The sequence below is a fragment of the Podarcis vaucheri genome, assembly GCF_965113315.1.
Source record: "Podarcis vaucheri genome assembly, chromosome: 6".
Lineage (NCBI taxonomy): Eukaryota > Metazoa > Chordata > Lepidosauria > Squamata > Lacertidae > Podarcis > Podarcis vaucheri.
Genome location: NC_138764.1, coordinates 15,700,648 through 15,719,863, shown reverse-complemented (window position 1 = coordinate 15,719,863; position 19,216 = coordinate 15,700,648). Strand labels below are relative to the sequence as shown.

Genomic DNA, 19,216 nt, shown 5'->3' with positions numbered 1-19,216 from the left:
ATCGACCCACTTCCAAGTGGCCTTTATAATTCCAGTTTATTGGAAAACAGGCAGAATTTCACGTGGCACTGTCCACATACTTGAAAGATGGGCAAACTATGGGAAACTAGCTTGTGCTCTGCTCTGTAAAGGGGGCGGGGGGCAAAAAAGTAGAAAAATCAGCATAATAGTGAGAGCCCTGGCCAATAACTTTTCTCCCTGGTGTGCTAATTTTCTACCTGCAGAGAACTTTTGCATGGGAGAGCATTCAAAGAGGGCATCTCCTCCCTGTAGTCTGAACTTGTACAGTCCATGTTATTTTTATTTTGCTTTTCAATTCTAGCTTCAACAATTGAATTTGTTATACATTTAGTTTGATCTCAGTTTGTACAGAAATAACCTTGTAGCTCATCTATCTTCTTCCCCAGCAAGCTTAAGCAACTATTTCCTTTAAATGGTTCAATAGTAGCTTTTGTTTGTTTTTGGTGTTGTTGTTTTTTTTTGGGGGGGGAGGTAGAACAGCCTTGAAAATCTACCTTGAAGGAACAGGTAGAACAGTCTGCAGTTAGTGATCCACAAAAAAAAAATGTTTACTAGCTCATGCTCCCACATATGTTAGTCATTTGTGGCCCCAACATACTGGAAGAAGATGAACATACTGGAAGAAGATGAAGAAAGGAGAAGAGGAACAGTCTCTTTTCCAATTTACAAGTCTTCCTTCCTAGTCACATAGAAGTGTTTCAGTGAGTGGTTCTTGATATGCCTGGGGTAAACTCACCGTGCATCGAGAAATCGGGAGCGCAGGATCATGACAGCTTCACATGTGCTCTGTTTGAGTTGCATCTGGATGGAACTGAACTTGCGATGGATGATGCTGACCATCCGCTCTATCTCCTTGGGTGAGATGGGCCGGGTCCTGCTCTGCTCTCGCAGCAGATTCATCACGTGAGTGGTGAACTCGTTGCATGCCTGGGACAACAAGAGAAAGAGCGAGAAGATCCCTTAGGACCGGAGGAGTCACTGCATGCTGTGTAAGAGACGGCTGCCCCTTTATTCCTTCAAACATTGTCTGGTTTTCTGACCCATGGTCTTCAACATCTGCTGAGCAACTCTACACAATGTCTCATTTAGGGAAACCACCAATGAAAATAAGATGCAGGTAGGAATATGTATCCAAATACACACCTTGCTTTTCATAAGATGTGCACTTAGATCCTTATTTAGGTGTGCAGCTAAATTCAATCGTTTCCTACTTCTTTGCTTTCAATTGGATGCATAGTTGGATGTGCATAAAGATTCTTCAACTTCCAGTGAGCTTCTGTAGAAGTTTCTGTATCCAGCCACCATTTTTTTGCCTCCATTACTTCCACAAGAATTTGTGTGTACTGATAATCACTCCCTTAGTAGAAAGTAATTGGATATAACCCAGTAGCAGCCTTTGGGCTTTAAAATTTCGGTGGTACCCTGTGCGAGCCCAAAATTTGCTGTCCCCGCCTCTCACCTTCCAATGCAAGAGAACCAGTCACACTCCCATAAATCCGCCTCTTTATAAACAGGCATATGGTGATTATGGAGCCATTTCACACAGGTCAGAAATTGAACCTTTTGCATTACTGTGACACCTCTATCTAATATCCTTATGGGATAAAATATCCAACACCAGTTTATAACAGAACATGAGCAAATGCAAAACAGCATGAGCATGAGCATGCGCATGCACACATGGACAGATGAAGGCGCAAATTTGTGACTAGGGGGAGAAATTCACTTTGGTTCACATTTTATTGTGAACCAACCTAATTTGCATTTACCAATACACAGCTAGCCTTCAAAATTTGCACTTCTACCAATTTGGCCGTGCAGTTCTCCAGCCAGACAATGCATACAAAATATATATATTAGGGAAAAGTGTGCATAAATGCATATATTAGTGAACATAACTTGAAAATGCATTGTATTAGGAAAAGCTGCTTGCAACGATGTGTATATTAGGTAAAATTAAATATAAAATGTCCATGTTAGGAAAAATGCAAACTAAAATGCTGATGGATTCTCATGCTTTAAAAAATAAATAAATCTTAAATTTATGCAGAAATGAGGAGAACCGAATTTAAGATTGGACAAATGAAAAACTCAATTTGACAAGTTCATCTATTCTTATCTGTGACAGAGCTGAGCCAATGGTCTGATTTATTTTGTTTGCATTTAGTTAAAAATGTATACCCCTACCTTAAAAAAAACCAAACCAAAAACCTCAGGCAGCTTTTTTCCTGTGCATGAATGATCATTTCCCCAAATGCACAATCGAAATGTATGTCCAGAACTCAGTGTAAGTATCAACTACAGAGCCACAGATGTGTGAGAGAGCCTATTTGCAGACAGGAAAAGAAATCGTCTAGGGAAGGCAAAGTGTTTTTGTTACTTAATGAGATGCTCTCAGAGATGAGATGAGCCTTTGCTCCGTTGATATGGCTATAAGAAGTACTGCCCATGTGATTCTGGAATGGACTTGCCATTAGAAGACATAAAATACACTATTTGAACACATGATCAGACATTTTTCTGCTGTCCGTTGCACTGCATAAAACCAATCCAGTTCGAAACAAGCATTCCACCTCCAGCTCATATGAGTTCAGTTTCAGCCAGGCTAACAAACTCTCTGGCTAGCTAATATTCTTCAATAAAAAAGGGAATCAACATTACGGGGGGGGGGGGGAAATCCACACATAAGATATCAGAAGCAGAAATATATATGGGACACCGTACATCATGGGAACATTAATAGGCCACACTTGTTTGGCACAGGGTCAGATAGTGCTTGAAAGAAACTGGCTTTATTTTGCTGATAGAGAGTTGGTGCAGGGCCTCCAGAAGAACAATGGTGAATGCTGTGAAGATTACACCCTATGGAAGTGACAAACCTATGTCAAGACCGGGTGGGGATAGAGGCACACACAGTGGGATTCTCTCCCATGGGACAGCGGGAAAGATTCCTGTGAGCTGAGCATCAGGGAAAACAAGTTATGCAAGAACCCTTCTGCCGGCCATGCTACTTTGAAGGGAATTGTTTTGTGCAGAGGAGTGGGATTCCTGTCTGAAGTCTAAAGTGGTCCAAGCTCAGAAACAGGATTGAAAACCTCAGTGAGAACTAGGCCAAAGACTGAGGGTGGAAACAAACAGCACAAAAGCTACAGAGTGGGTGGGTGTTGAATTGAAAAAAAATCAGTTCACATTTAAAGGCAAGCCTATCTAATTTGGGGACGCGGGTGATGGAGGGATGCGGGTGGCGCTGTGGTCTAAACCACTGAGCCTAGGGATTGCCGATCAGAAGGTCAGCGGTTTGAATCCCTGCAACGGGGTGAGCACCCATTGCTCGGTCCCTGCTCCTGCCAGCCTAGCAGTTCGAAAGCACATCAAAGTGCAAGTAGATAAATAGGTACCGCTCCTGCGGGAAGGTAAACGACATTTCCGTGCGCTGCTCTGGTTTCACCAGAAGCGGCTTAGTCATGCTGGCCACATGACTCGGAAAAACTGTTGGCTCTCTCGGCCAGTAAAGCGAGATGAGTGCCGCAACCCCAGAGTCGTTCGTGACTGGACTTGACTGTCAGGGGTCCCTTTACCTTTACCTATCTAATTTGTATATTTTGAAACACAGCCATCCTTCAAAATCCACACTGAATTTTGCAATGCAGTTCTCCAGCCAGGTAATAAGCACAAAAGTGTGTATGCATATGTACACACAAATGCAAAAATAATAATTGTACATATAAAAATGGGCCAAGCCAGTCAGAGGAGTGAAGTACAAATAGTATTATTAATGTTGTTGTTGTTGTTGTTGTTGTTGTTGTTAACATGTGAAAAAAAATGCAAATACTGAGGTTAAGTGTCCATATGAATACCTACTCTATGGATAGCCATCTGCCTCGGATGCTTTAGTTGAGATTCCTATATTGCAGGGGGTTGGACTAGATGACCACTGGGGTCCCTTCCAACTTCCAACTCTACGATTCTGCAGTACTATGGATATACTCATCTTGGCTGTGACTCAGCCTGGAAGATCTTCTCGGTGCCTTACGGGTCTTTTTCCACCTGGACTGGGAAGGCAGGGCCGTGATGGACTCCAACTACAAAAGCTGAGACTGTAGAAGAGGGCCCGGGTCATGGAGCCTCAACTTCCACAGCTACCTTGGAAGGACTGGCAGCAACAGCAGCCATGTTCCATGCCAATGACAATGTTCTTTTATCTTGATAATTCTGCTCTTTTATATGTGTGCTTTATATTTGACTTCCTTTAATAATGTTCTCTTTTTAAATGTTCAAGATAGTATTTTCGTTTCCTGCTCATTATGTTGCTTTGAATGCATACTTTATACGTGACTTAATTCAGTTGTTTAATTCTGGACGGTTTTATTTGATGTTTTAACGTAGGTTGTAAACCACTTCCAGATTTTTCCCTTAAAAATATAAAGTGGTATAGAAATGAAATGATGATGGTGTTAAGAACAACAACATATTAATGAAAACAACACATAAAATGCATTATTTAAGGGGAAATCGATTTGTAAAAAGGGCATACTGGGCAAAATTGCATACAGGCAGGTGCATATCAGGAGAAAATCACATTAAAATGTTGATTAATTTTCATGAAGACTTAACAAAAATCAAAACAGGTGTGGAGAACTGAACTTCAGACTGAGAAAAAAATAAAAACTGTGAGAAACTGAAATTGGCAGATTCATCCTTCCCTCTCAATAGTAATGAGGTTCTCAGAATGTGCCAGGGTTATGAGAAAACAGCTAATATATAATCCCAGACGGATTAATTATATAATGAAAGGATCTCATGAGTTCACACACAGAGAAAACTTCCCATTGTGTCTCTCCACAGGTCACTGGGCTTGCCTTCGCTCAATCACTGACTCATGCAGAGATGCAACAGGCAATCTTCCAGGCGGAGGTCTGGTAACCATGCTGTGCTTCTGGAGTGGGTGTGATTGTATCACTCAGTCACTCCCAGTGCAGAGATACAGTGGGATTACCTGCCTTCTGCCTGGGAAAATGCCTGTTGTGTCTCTGCATGAGTCACTTATTTTGGGCATTCCTCCTGACTGGAACAGGTACTTGTCCACTGAATCTCTCTACAAATCCCCTTCAGATCAGGACATGTTCCCATATCATCAACTCATGCAGAAACACAGATCAGGGATGCAATTCTTACACAATCAACAAACAAATCTGTAAATAAAAGTTTTAATACGTCCGACAGTGAGCAAAAAGTGTGATTTGTATCTTCTAGCTACATTTTAATCTCAGTGAACGTATTTGTGTCAAAACTGGAAAACAGATAGGCTGGGCCAGAGCATTTCTTTGTGATGTGCGTAGGGTATTTATTTATTTATCTCCCAGTACGTTTCCGAGCACAATTCAAAGTGTTGGTGCTGACCTTTAAAGTCTTAAACGGCCTCGGTCCTGTATACCTGAAGGAGCGTCTCCACCCCCATCGCTCAGCCCGGACACTGAGATCCAGCACCGAGGGCCTTCTGGCGGTTCCCTCATTGCGAGAAGTGAGGTTACAGGGAACCAGACAGAGGGCCTTCTCGGTAGTGGCACCCGCCCTGTGGAACGCCCTCCCTTCAGATGTGAAGGAAATAAGCAGCTATCCTATCTTTAAAAGACATCTGAAGGCAGCCCTGTTTAGGGAAGTTTTTAATATTTAATGCTGAATGGTTTTTAACACTCGATTGGAAGCCGCCCAGAGTGGCTGGGGAAACTCAGCCAGATGGGCGGGGTATAAATAATAAATTATTATTATTATTATTATTATTATTATTATTATTATTATTAATCTGCAGGAAACTTTTTACATGGACCAGAATTCAAAAAATGTCACCTATGATTCCTATCGCTGTATTCTGTTTCTTGTGTAGAACTGGCCTAGAAGTGAGTCATAGATCAGGGATCCTTATAGAAGCAGGCCAAAGAAAATGTTCTGCCACCCTGGTAGCCATGAGCACTGGGGGTGATGCAGCCCAATAGGTTCAGGGATACACCTTCCAGGGCAAGAGCTGGAGCTGACAGGTGGCACCCAGCAAACAGTGGTGGCTTAGGAGACAGCAACTGGGAGGAGGACAGCCCCCGACCCCCATTAGCACCTCAGTTGCCTCCGACAAACATGCACAAATGGGTTTGCTGCTGAGCGGTCTTGTGCATTTATTGCTTGACAATCCCACTGGTCACCTCTGATAGAAATGGAATCTCTGACAGTTACTAACGCCAGCCCAAACTTTGGCAGCCGGTGATAAGAGCGGGTGAGTTATCACAGGTTTGGGGATGACACGAATCAACTCATTGCAAATACAAAACATGACACTTACTTTCAGCAAGTTTTCCGCCTGTGTGTTAACAAGGATAATAATTAGAGCCAAAGCAGCAGGGTTGCAGAGCACATCAGGATCCCTGACATGAAAGGGCAAACAGGTAATAACTGAAATTAGACGTGCCAAAGGCATCTTGCTGCCAGAAGCTCGTACACCCAGTTTCTGGAGGGCCCTGTTCTTGATGACTGACCACAAGGTTAATTTGACAGAGGATTCTTAATGTCAGTTTCTTCGCTGGCCGTATCAAGGAGTCTTCCTTTTCCTCAGCCAGGCGGGGATACGATACGAGGAGGCATGTGATGCAAACATATATGGCCTAAAGGCAAAGACTAACGAATGGGCAGTAAAGAGATCCTTATTCCCCAAGTCCTACAAAGGCTCCAGGCAGATTGGCTCCTTGCACAAGCCAACCTATCTGAACTGCTCTCCCCCTGCCTTTCTAGGGCTGTGAGACTGAAGGAGAGAGCTCGCCACACCTGGAAGAGGATGGTTTTCCATTCAGTTGCTGGTCGGGCACCCCCACAGCCAGGCTCACACAATATGAGGGCTCTATCAAGGGTAGGCAGCCTAAGGCCCATGGGCCACAAGTGTCTCACGGGGGTCGTTTAACTGGCCCACGAGCTGCCCCCAAACCGAGCTGCCCGTGTGGCGAGTCCCTGCGCGCTGCACTAAACCAGTGCAGCGTGGTGCAGGGACTCGCTTCTGCGGTGCCAGAAATCACATCTGCACATGCTGAGATGCCGGAAATCGCAGCCATGTGCGCGATCCGGCCCACAGAGGGATCTCAGCTGGAGTGAACTGGCCCAGGGAAGGAAAACCTTGCTGACCCCTGGGCTCTATGGAGCAGCATAGCAGGGGTAACAAGAACCCCCGGCTGGGTGAGGCTGTCTGTCAGGGTAAGTCCTGTCGAGAGACAAAGGTAGGATTACTGCTGATCTCTTTTATTTACATTCCTGCCCTTTGTTAGAAAGGAAACTGGGTGCCATCCTGGGTATAGTTGGAATAGGACCGAAGTTTACTCACCACTCTTTCTTATGAGAAAGAGGCAAACCAAGGAGCTGATCTACAGAGAAAGCTAGTTTCCATATATTTATTTCTTCCTCACTATCGCTAGGGGAATGACAAGCATTTCTTGTCCCTGTTGCTCCCAAATGAAGTTCTTTTCCCAAATTTGCCAAGCCCAGAGGCCAAAGCTGGGAAGATTTTAAAGGAGCTGAAGTGGACCCAAAATGGCACAGCCTCTTCCTGCCAGGGAAGAATGGGTGAGGGAAGATCTCCCTCTACATCAGGAACAAGGGTGGAAGAAATAGTGACGTCTGGATCTGATGCCCTGGTGAACGCTGCTGCCTGAGGCAGTCACCTCTCCTTGCATCATGGGTGAGCTGGCCCTGGTGTGCTGGGAGAGTGCTAGGGGAAGATGGCTCTAGTGGTGATCGCTCCAGCTGGCAAGATGAAATGCTTGTGCAAATGGAATGTTCATCATAGCACAACACTGAATTCCACCCTTAGAGGGCATTTTTAGTGAATATCCTGGCATTTCCAGAAAAAGGAGGGAAATCTAAAAGAAACCCACTCTCAATAGAGGAGGGAGTTTTTCCTGTCTAGTCAATTCATTAGCGTTTTAAAAATATAAAGTGACAACAGTGGCTTTGGGGCATATCTTTGGTGCAGTGAATAGGTCTTGTAAATGCTACAATTCATCTTGGGAATCCTTTTAAAAAATCAGCTGAGATGGAAAAAGATGAAACCAGCTTGAAGGTGATCTTTGCCAGAGAAAATTCAGGAATGCTGCCCCTGTTCAGTGTCTTATGCACAAAAGAATTTATGGAAATCCCTTACGCACATGGATTTCTGTGATATGGAGAGTAGGCGTGTGCATTGAATATCCTTGTCTGTAAAAAAACCTCCAACCCACTAGATCGGGTTGTGTTGTACTAGAATCACTGCACAACTTTTCTAGCTTCTAAATACAGAAATGTATTATTTAGTACTTTAAACCTTTAAATCAATCTTTCAGGAACTATGAGTTTGTCACCTATAAATATTAGACAAAACTGCAAAGGGAATGTTCAGGTACTATTCAGATATTACAGTATTTTGATAACTTCTCTGCTTCTCTGAGATCTGGAGGCTAAGGAAGTGGGGAAGAACTCATGCTGATCCTGCCGCTCCCAGCCGCAGTTCAGGATTTAACAGTTCTGTACATCACAATGTATTAAGATTAATTCACAAAAGGCTGCAAGGAGTTCACATGTTGGAGTAAGAAGTTCCACAAAAATTTCCTAGAGGTTCATTGTAGAAAAGAATTGTGTATATTACTCTGACGGCCACATCTATACCATACATTTAGAGTACATTCATAGCATTTTCATGGCTTCCCCCAAAGAATCATGGGAACAGAGCTACAATTCCCAGCATGCTTAACAAACAACAGTAACCAGCATTCTTTGGGGAAAGTCATGTGCTTTAAATGTATTGAGTGGATATGGCCTCTGCCATATGTTAAGTCATTTCTACAAAAGCTCAGGCTATTCTAGGCTGCATCAACAAAAGCTTCGTGTCCTGATCAAGGGAAGTCATAGTCCCACTCAATTCTGCCTTGGTCAGACCACACCTGGAATATTGTGTCCAATTCTGGGAGCCACAATTTAAGAAGGATGTTGACAAGCTGGAACGTGTGCAGAGGAGGGCAACTAGGATGATCAAGGGTCTGTAAGCCAAGCCTTATGAAGACCGGTTGAGGGAGTTGGGTATGTTTAGCCTGGGAAGGAGGAGACTGAAAGGAAATAATAGAATTGCAGAGTTGGAAGGGACCTAAGGGTCATCTAGTCCAATTCTCTGCATTGCCGGAATCTTATATGAAGCATCCTTAGAGGTTTTTAAGCAGAGATTGGACGTCCATCTGCCATGGATGCTTTAGTTGAGATTCCGGCATTGCAGGAACTGAGTAATGTTAATGGGATGTGAACTCTCTAAACATTATTTGCATATACAGCTTGTCTTAAGAATCCTTCACCACCAAATCCAACATCAGAGTAGTCCTGTGAGAGATGTGTTATCATGATTAGCCGCAAAGCTTTTCCTGGCATGCATAATTTTAGGATCTAGTCGAGGAGGCAGCCTGTAGGAATGCTCTCCACAAACAAATCCCCCTGCATGTTGAAAACCAGCATTTCCAGAAAAAGGATTCAGCCAAGTCCTTGGAGAGGAAGGGCAGGATAGAAATTTGATAAATAAAAAAAATAACAAACCAGTCCTCCCAAAAATGTTATTTTTCTATATTAAGCTTTGTTTATAGAGAGCATCCCAATTTGGATCTATGAAACCAGGGGTCAGCAAACTTTTTCAGCAGGGGGCCGGTCCACTGTCCCTCAGACCTTTTGGAGGGCCGGACTATATTTTGGGGGGGGGAAATAATGAACAAATTCCTATGCCCCACAAATAACCCAGAGATGCATTTTAAATAAAAGGACACGTTCTACTCATGTAAAAACACGCTGATTCCTGCACCATCTGCGGGCCGGATTGAGAAGGCGATTGGGCCGGATCCGGTCCCCTGGGCCTTAGTTTGCCTACCCATGTATGAAACTCTTCCACCTGCATCATGAAGTGGTACTGTTCTAAAAATGGCTTTGCTGCTTTATTCTGCTGAGTGCATAAACTCTGAGAACAAGGATAAGGTGGAATTCGAACCCAGATCCAGCACCTTATCCATAGGACCATGGATTTTTCTGTGTGCAGTCCAACATTTTATGTTGGCTTCTACTGTGGTATGGGAAACTGCCACGCACAAGATTAGTACCTGCTCGTATTTCTCCAACTCAGTGTGGTAGATCTGTCGAATTTGAGATAGTTTTGCTCTGTAGTCCGAATGCTCCACAGAATTGTCCGAGCCGGCACCCCCAGAAGCTGCGGCTGCGGCAGCCGCAGCGGCTGAACCCCCTCCTTTTTCAGGGCCTGCTACCCCTTCTGCTAAAAGCATGTTGTCCAGTCGCATTAGCTGGGGGTCTGTTGGTTCCTCCTCCTGAGCCCCTCGAATACTCAACACTGTGAGAAAGCACAAAAGTGAAATGCATAGATTAAAACATGGAATGATAGCAACCGCTTCCTAGGTATCTAGGAGTAGGCTCCAATGAGTGTCTGCATATGAAGATATAAACCTCTACAGTCCTACAAAGGACTGCCCTTTCCTGTGTGGACCCTTCTGAGTATCGTCATCATCAGAGATCCTTCTCTGTGTATCCCCAACTTTGACCGGAAGGTGGGTGGCGACCGTAGGAAGGGCTGTTTTGATGGTGGCAACCCCAGCTTTGGAGTTTTCTTCTCAGGGAGATTCAACTGGCATTGAGCTGATGTCATTCAGCACCAAGTAATGAACTTTTGTTAAATTTTCTCCCCATCTCTTTTAGCCTTCAGACACTTGCTGAAGACTTTTTGTTGTTTCCGGTTGTTTTTAGTATTTATTTTACTCTTCCAATTTGTTGCCCACTTTTAAATTACTGCTGGTTTCTAAAGTGTTTCTTCTCATTGTTATTTTTCTCATATATCAAGGTGTTTTTTATTGCACTATATACTTTTTAAAAGGATGTACAGTACACTGCTGCTTTGTCTGCCTTAACAATATTTATGTATTTTATTGTTTTCTGCTGTTGTTTCTCATAAATTGTTATAAAAGGCTGAAGATCAGGGTACCAAATAATTTTAATAAAATATCTTCCTTTATGAATATGGCTTAATAGTTAGGCACAAAAATGATAAATTATATTATTTTGCTGTTCTCTGGTGCAGGGAAACCATCTGAAAGTTGTCAGCAACTAGAAGTCTCTAGACAAAGCCTGGCCATCTGAAGGAGGGCAATAGTTCTGTCTACTGACCAAACCAATGACCAACCAACCAACCAAACAAACATACATAATATTGTCTTTAAAAGGCATTTACTTTATTTTAAAATGAAATTCTTCACTTCACTTCAGAATAGTTTTTGGGAGAAAGAAGCTATTTTTGGGAGGGTGCAAGAAATGGAGACCTAAAAGGGGTAAAGCAATTTACAGGGTGGGGAAGGGGATGGCTGCTCCCCTCACAGTGACCCACAGCTAGACATGCCTGCACTACAGATAAACGGCAACATTCGGTCAGCAACCACCACTTTGGCGCAAGCAAAACCATCTACAATTGGCACAACAAGAGTTAAGCTACAGCCAGTGCATTCAAATAGTAAATAAGTAAAATGCCATGCCCTTGTGTGTGCGGCTGGCCAGACCCTGTAGGCTGTTGCCAATTCCGGTCACATATGCAGCTTTTGCAGGTCAGCCACATGAGGCTGTGACAGGGAAGGTGGATGTGAGGCCAATTCGAGGGGACACTTAGTTATTGGGGGCATCATGTTCTTCACATGATAAGACCAGACAAGAAGACTGTTTACACATGCTCTGCATTTATGGCAAAGAAGGCTCAGTGCTGTATTTTCAAAGCAGGCAGCCCAGTTATAAAATAATTATGGAGCAGTAGTTTATGTTCAGATTTCCAAGGGTTGCACAAACGTATGGTGATCAAGGTGAGAACAGTCAGTAACTAGATCTGAATCAGCACAGCTCTACATCCTCTCTCTCTCTCTCTCTCTCTCTCTCTCTCCTAGTGCCCACAAGTGCAGACTGTCACACTGTTGTACGGCTCTCTCACACATTTGGAACTGCACAACCATAAAAGTGCACTTTCACAACCCGCTGGTAAATTGAAATAGCTAATGCACTTTTTAAATTTTAAAAAGGCAGACTTTTTGAAGTAAGAAAAGCGATGGAAATCTACAACAGAAGGTGCAGAACAGCAACTACTTACTTGACAGCAACGTCACATAACCTACGCATAACTTTTGTGAAAAATCAGGACAATTGCTTGATACACACTCTGCCTTGAAGTGACATCTTTGTTTTTGTAAAACAGCAATCCACCACTCTCTTCCCTGCATCTGATACAACTTCAGACAGCCTGAGGTGCAGGCAGCGAAGTGCTGCGGAGTGAATTATGAAAACCATTCCCAATTTTTTGCAATCCGCTTCTTGTTGGTTGTTCAGTTTTGGAAGAGTGTCATGCATCTGCCCATTCCTAACATATCTGACCATTGAATGGTTGCATTCTACTGTCATAAAAACAGAAAATTAGCACTAAGCAGAATTTTGACTTCTGTTCAATACAGTCAATTGAGATTGTGTGTGTGTTTTTGTTTCGTTGTGGTTTTTTTTACAGTTTCTGTTTTAAACACCTTTCTTTCATACCTCTCCAAGGAGACATCAAAGATAAACACAAAGGAACTGTTGCTGGTAAATTAATCGAATTAAAGTTGTGTCAAGTCCCCTGCAGCCGGGTCCTAGTATCTCTCTGAGGTCCAGCTCTGAGGGCCTTCTGGCGGTTTCCTCACTGCGAGAAGTGAGGTCACAGGGAATCAGGCAGAGGGCCTTCTCGGTGCCTGCCCTGTGGAACGCCCTCCCTGTGGAATGCCCTGCCCTGTGGAACGCCCTCCCATCACATGTCAAGGAAATAAACAACTATCTGACTTTTAGAAGACATCTGAAGGCAGCCCTGTATTGGGGGATTTTTAATGTTTAATGTTGTCAGAGCTGCTACCAGGTCCCAGCTCACATAGGACCACGCCACACAGCGTCCACTTTAAAAGAGTCTTTATTGAGTTACAGGTTTCATTTCCGAACTGCAGCGTGCAGCTCTACACCTTCTGCTCTAGGTCGGCGAAGACCCGTCTGAGTCCCCGCCTCTTGCACACCAGCTTAATACCCTAGCCTTGCTCCACCTCCTTCGCCTCTCCCTACGTCTCTGGGTCCTTCTGCCCCCCTGGGCCTCCTCCCTTCTACTCTCCTCTGACGCTGACCCCCCTGATCCTTCTGCCTCCTTGCGGCGGGCTTTAGGACCTGGTTCACTCTCCGGGCTGCTTACTGCTCCAGCTTCCGCTGCATTTGAACTTGGCGCGCGCGCCCAACTCTCTACTTTCCTCTTAACCGTTGCCTCGCTCTCTGAGGAGGGCGTGACCACCCCTGACTCGTGCCCTCCCTCCTGCTGACAGCCTCCGGAACCCGATGCCTGGCTACCTTCCTCCCTGCTGCTCTCAGTCTTGAGCGTGGGTCCCGACTTCCAGCTGCTGCCGCCCTCAGTTATGAGCGTGGGTCCCGACTTCCAGCTGCTGCTCTCTGAATCTCCTCTGTTCCCTTCCTCCTGGGGTGTCCCCCCGGATCCCCCCCTTGCTCTGCTCACTGGGGCTCCCTTTTGGGAGTCCTCTGACTCACTGCTTAGGCTTGGAGATCTCGGGTCGTCATCATCACTCATTCTCCCTTCGGCTTCCTCCCCCTCGCTCTCTGTTTCCACCCTTCTCTGCGTCTCTGCTTCTGAACCCCTGACAAATGTTTTAATTTTTTTGTGCTGTAAGCCACCCAGAGTGGCTGGGGAAACACGGCCGGATGGGCACGGTACAAATAATAAAATCATCATCATCATCATCATCATCATCATCAGATGACTCGTAGTCACCCCTCTGATGGGACACCCTCGCCATTCTACTACCATCTCAGCCTGAAGATGCAGCTCTTTTGTCATGCTTAGATTTTGGGGGTGACTCCCATGTAGCTACCCCTGTTCCATGGCTGTGCTGGAGCATGCGACTGCAGAATAAGTTATGAGCTCTTGAAGGGTTGTAGGCAGCTCTCCCATGAGGATGGAGCCACCAGAAGAGAAGGCCTTACCAGTCTTCTTAAGCCTTCAAATGACCCTGGTCATTTGCTGAGACAACATCTTCCAAAGCTCAGCTGGCAGCCCCAGCTGGGAGATGGGCAGGGTCTGGCCTGAAGAGGCTCTGGGAATTGCTACCACCTCCCCAGCAGAGCAGGATAAACAGTAACTGAGTTTCACTGCTTTATCAGAGCAATTTTATACTTCTGGTTGGTGTGTTGCTGTGCTGTCAGAATGCCAACTTTGTATGCTATACCATCAGAAAACACACACAATACCTTCAGCCAAAGGCCAACTATCAGAGACACTGTTGGTGACGAAAACCACATTCTTTCTTCTCCCCCAAATAAGCCATGTTTCAGCTTGGCTGCTTTCAGCAGAATGCCCCTGAGAATGACCCTATGTCATCATGACGTAGAATAATTCCCAGGGACATTCTTGGGCAAGTGGAAAGACGGCTGTCCCCATTGGGTACTACATCAATGCTGTTTCATAAAACAGCTTGAAGCTGTGGTAAGCCTTTCTTTTTTTCAATGTAAGAAAGAAGGCAAAGGAAAGAAAGATCTCTGGCCACATCAAATTTAAAGGTAAGCACCAGCACTTTGAAAATTCTTAGACTTTGCCCATTTCTTGAGTGCTGTTGAATACCCTCCACCCTATAGGGGATGGGGTGGATGGGGAATGGTCCACCACCGTGTGGGGAGATTTTCATCTCAGCCGGATCTCTTATTTATCGTCAACAGAGGTTCTATGAGCCAAATGAAAATGCACAGCTGATTCCAGCTTCGAGTCAGATGCTCATTTGGTTAAAGTAAGAGCAAGCACTTGTTGATTAAAAAATAAAATAAAATTATCAGCGTTTACCAATTCCTCAAAGATTAATCCTCTCCTTGGGGAGGGGGCATTGAACTGGTGCAGAATTGTTGAAAAGACACAACAGAAATTTTCAGCGCAAAAGTAGTTCAGACTGGTCCAGTACAACTTCAATCTCACAGGGGTTACAAGAAGCTAACAGCTGGTGTATAGGAAGGAAAGAGCAATGCAAGCCAACCGCCAAGGTAGAGCAGTCGCAGCAGAGGCCCACATGCCAGTCTTTCAAGGCTAAGCACTCTGGTTTAAACCTCAATACCCCTGGCTCACCGATCACTCTCAGAAAAGCAATGGAGACAACTGATTTCAATGCAGCACTTTCACAATCATGAGATCGCTTCAAAGAACTATTTCCCCAGGTCCTGTGAGAAAATCTGAATAATTAAATTACTTTTGGCAGAAAGCACATTTAAAGGTGTCTGTGGGGGAAGCATTCCAGAACTCAAAAATTAAATACCTTAAATTGCTTCAAAGCGATAGTGGTCAAGTCAAAAATCCTTTCAAAGATTTGAGCATTTTTTGTGCGATTAAATTTCACTTATGCGAGGGCAACTCAAAACCGACACAGGAAAGGTAACGTGAAATAAAAATAAAAAGCAATGACAATAAAGCAAAAAGCAACGATAAAGCAATGCTGCCAGGCATATAGAAGATATTAGTTAGATGACCACGTTGAGATTCAAAGATAAATGTGAAAAATCTAATGAATAAGGGCTGCTGCAATCTAGGATTCATGCCTCAACTTTATGCCATTTTAGTGTGTGTGATTGTGCACTGCAGTTTGTGAAGCCCGGCAGCAAACAAAGCAAAATCAATGAATGACAATGCAAAAAACCAGAAGAGCACTCTAGTCAAATGTATAATGTTAATGAATTCATAATATATTGGGGACAAGAGGCTTTATATTTGTTTCACTGGAGCGGTTGTCCTCCCCTTACCCTCTTTCATACAGAAAGTTACTATTGAAACTCAGGGGGATTTCAAAAGCAATATTGAATTCGACATGAACTCCATCTGTTCAGAGGAAGGGAAATGCCTAAGGCCTTGGTGTGAACTGTCTCAAGCACTTCTTTGGATTTTGACTCCTATTTATAATACCGGTACAATGACCTGCCTCAGAGTCTGAACTGCCCTCTGCCCCCGACTCACCCTGCTCACTAAGTCCTGTAACTTCCCTTGCATATGACCTTTCCACCACCCATTCCCTGGCTCTGAGCCGTCTTCCCATGGGTGCTCCCTTGGGGGTTCTCCAACTGGTGCCTCCCAACACTCTCTGCACCCAGCCAATCCATGATACTTCCCCAGCTAGGCTGTTTGAGAGATACTTGCCCAAGGCCACACCAAAACAGGGATTTACCAATAAGGTGGTAGCCATATTTAACTCTTGTCTCTGGCCCATTATTGCTCCCAGACTTGAATGGATCTGGCATGCAAATACTGATGCAAATAATGACAACCAATATTTGGGATCAGGGTACTAGAATGAAAGCTCACCCTGTGCACACTCTAAATAGGATGTAAAGGAGCAATAACAATGCGAAAGATTACTCTTCCCTGTCCACCACACACCCTGTGAACCCTGCTACAAACCTTTTGAAGAAATGGGGAAAGAAAACAGGAGAGAGACTAAGGATTAAAACGTGAAAGAGATCGGATGCCTGCTTGTCTCATAAAGAGCATTTGCCGAAAAATCACACTAAAGTGGGAGTAGGCTTCAGAAGGGAGATACTGTCCATATAAAAAAAATCTAAGTAATCAGTGTCTGAACTACCATGTGTCTATACAAAAACACGATGAATTTATCTTTGCAAAACAGTTCAAGATGGGGAAACCTAAGTATTATTACTGAGCAATATATCTTTAACCCATGCAAAACAAACACTTATTGGACACATATGACATGCCTCTTTATAGATGATGATGATGGTGATGATGATGATGATGATAATTATTATTATTATTATTATTATTATTATTATTATTATTATTATTATTTATTTATACCCTGCCCATCCGACTGGGTTTCCCCAGCCACTCTCTGCATAAGTAAATCCTGCATATCCTACATTATCCTTTTCATTATGATTACACACATTCTTTGGGTAATAATGCAGTTGGAAAGGTGTTGAGAAGGCCAATGTGTCCAAGCATTTATTTCTGAAAGTCCTACATGGGGACTGAGGACAAAGGGAATATTTTAAAGCTCTTCTTTACCTCTCTTTAATATAATTAGCTCCACCTACAACGCCACAGATCTAACACTCATCTTAGACAATCCATTTCCTAATACAACAGCCACATCAACTGCGTATCATCAGGCCCCTTTTCATTGACATCTGCCTCCCTTGCCCAGTCCTTTCCCCACTCTGCCTGAAATGTACAGTGTTAGTTAAAAGGGTAAGGCACGAACGCACAGCTGGCAGCCTCCAGAGACAGCAAAACTCCAGCCTGGAACTTCAGGAAGGAGTAGAATGATGGAAATGACAGTTGTGAAAATAACATGAATCTTTACACACTCACATAGAGAAAATGCTATTATGCCATGCTATTAGGTACGCATTCAGATGGAACAGCATTATGATAATCTAGTTTGGGTTTGCTAATATATAGTTTTATACATATATAATAGTAGGGCATAATAACACACATTTTGTAGAAACAGGAAGCCATTTAGCAAAGCACAGTGCTGTTGAACTGACAATTTGGAGGATGTTTCATTTACATAGCTGGAACCGCAGCTAGTACAAAGCGGTGTAAGTTTAGCAAAACAACAGATTCCTACTACGTGTGTGCTTCTGACTTGAGTTGTCACTTCTTTTTTTGTTCACAGAACTAATTTGAATTTACCTAAGCATGCCTTTTAGCTCCAAAATGCTGAAAGCTTTTTTTTTTTTTAAGTGCTTTCCCCATTTATAGGCACCTGCTTAAGAGAAAGGGTCCAATCTGGCCATCTAGAAGAAGTGCTTACAAATACAACAGTGATTTTGTCTTGTGGTGCAATCTTGGAAAAGGCAAATAAGTGATGTGTGCAGGACAAAGTCTGTGGCTTCCAAGTCCCAAGATCTTTCTGAATGTAACAGTCCACCTAACAGAAGGGAATCCACCAAAGGTCAGCTTTCCAACTTACGGTAGTTGTTTTTTTATTCAATTTCTATACCGCTTTTCATCCGAGGATCGCAGGGCAGTTTACAATACAAAAACGCAAAACCACATAACGTGGTAACAAGCAAAAAACCTCAATGTAAGAAAGATATTCTTGTTTACTGGTGGGGGGGGGGTTCTTCCTGTGCTTCTGGGTTAGCACAGCACTGATGTGACAGTCCAGAAAGCTGTTACGCTGATGGCGACCTATGAGTAATTTCTTCACACAGAGCTCAGCATCCTGATCGGAGTACAACCCGCCTTTCTTCCGCACAGCAACGCACTACATAAGCAACACACAGGCAACCTGACCGGTACCAGACTTCCCCCTATCTTGTTTCTTCTGGTTTACAGCACCCCAAAGTGTCTGTTTGGCAAATTCCAGAAAGAGTTAAAATTGAAAAGATATTAGAAATAATAGCACAATTTCATGTTATTTTCGGTCTGTACGCAGCATTGCAAGAGAGGTGCTGTAAACACTTAAACATTTCACACTGTCTCTTCTTGCCTAAAGTTAACTCTATAGCGTGCCCGTTTATTACTCAATATTTAAGGCGGGGGGGCAGGGGGGAGAGAGAAAAGGACACAAATTAAAGAATCAGGAAGACAGACATAGATAGCTCTGAAAATCTGCTGGCCATTCAGACATCCACTAGAGGGTACTCTTTCTTCACAAAGGAGCGGCACACCTTCAAGAACAAATAATTGTAATAATAAAAAACAACATGAAGAGAGCACACTCCTTGTTCCCAGACACAATATCCAACTGCTTCTTATCCAACTGTGTCATGGAAACATAAGAGGAACTCCGGAGTCAGTCTTCTTGGGCAAAGTCAGAATTAGCTCACTCGTTCTATCCAGGGACAAAGAGCTGCCTCTTTTAACCCTATTCAAAAGAGCTATGGGTCCATGTAGGAGTATGGATCTCTCTGAATTCCTCTTTCTCTCCACTCCAGGTCTGTATTTTGCCTTGACCTCAAGCCCTTCTCTGTTGGGGGAAAGCATCCATGTGCAATTTTCAGCCTGCAGATGCTTTTCTAGTGAAAAGGGTTCACCTATTGTGAAGTACCGGAGCAACTCTCAGGCTTACATTGCCCCTCACTCTAGGCAAAATGGGGT

The 19,216-nt window shown here is 43.8% G+C and overlaps 1 protein-coding gene and 1 long non-coding RNA gene across 4 annotated transcripts in view; both read right to left on the bottom strand.

Annotated features, from left to right (window-relative positions):
- LOC309533944 overlaps positions 1-19,216 on the bottom strand; it is a 339,411-nt gene that overhangs the window by 41,504 nt on the left and 278,691 nt on the right. The window lies entirely within an intron of this gene.
- The window catches only part of PBX1 (PBX homeobox 1), a 225,216-nt gene that overhangs the window by 41,504 nt on the left and 164,496 nt on the right, over positions 1-19,216 (bottom strand). For all 3 annotated transcript variants that reach the window (XM_082225536.1, XM_082225535.1, XM_082225537.1), the window contains exons 3-4: positions 10,158-10,402; positions 758-948 (exon numbers count right to left, since the gene is read on the bottom strand). In XM_082225536.1, coding sequence (XP_082081662.1) covers positions 758-948; positions 10,158-10,402 — 436 coding nt within the window. The remainder of the gene's footprint in view (positions 1-757; positions 949-10,157; positions 10,403-19,216) is intronic.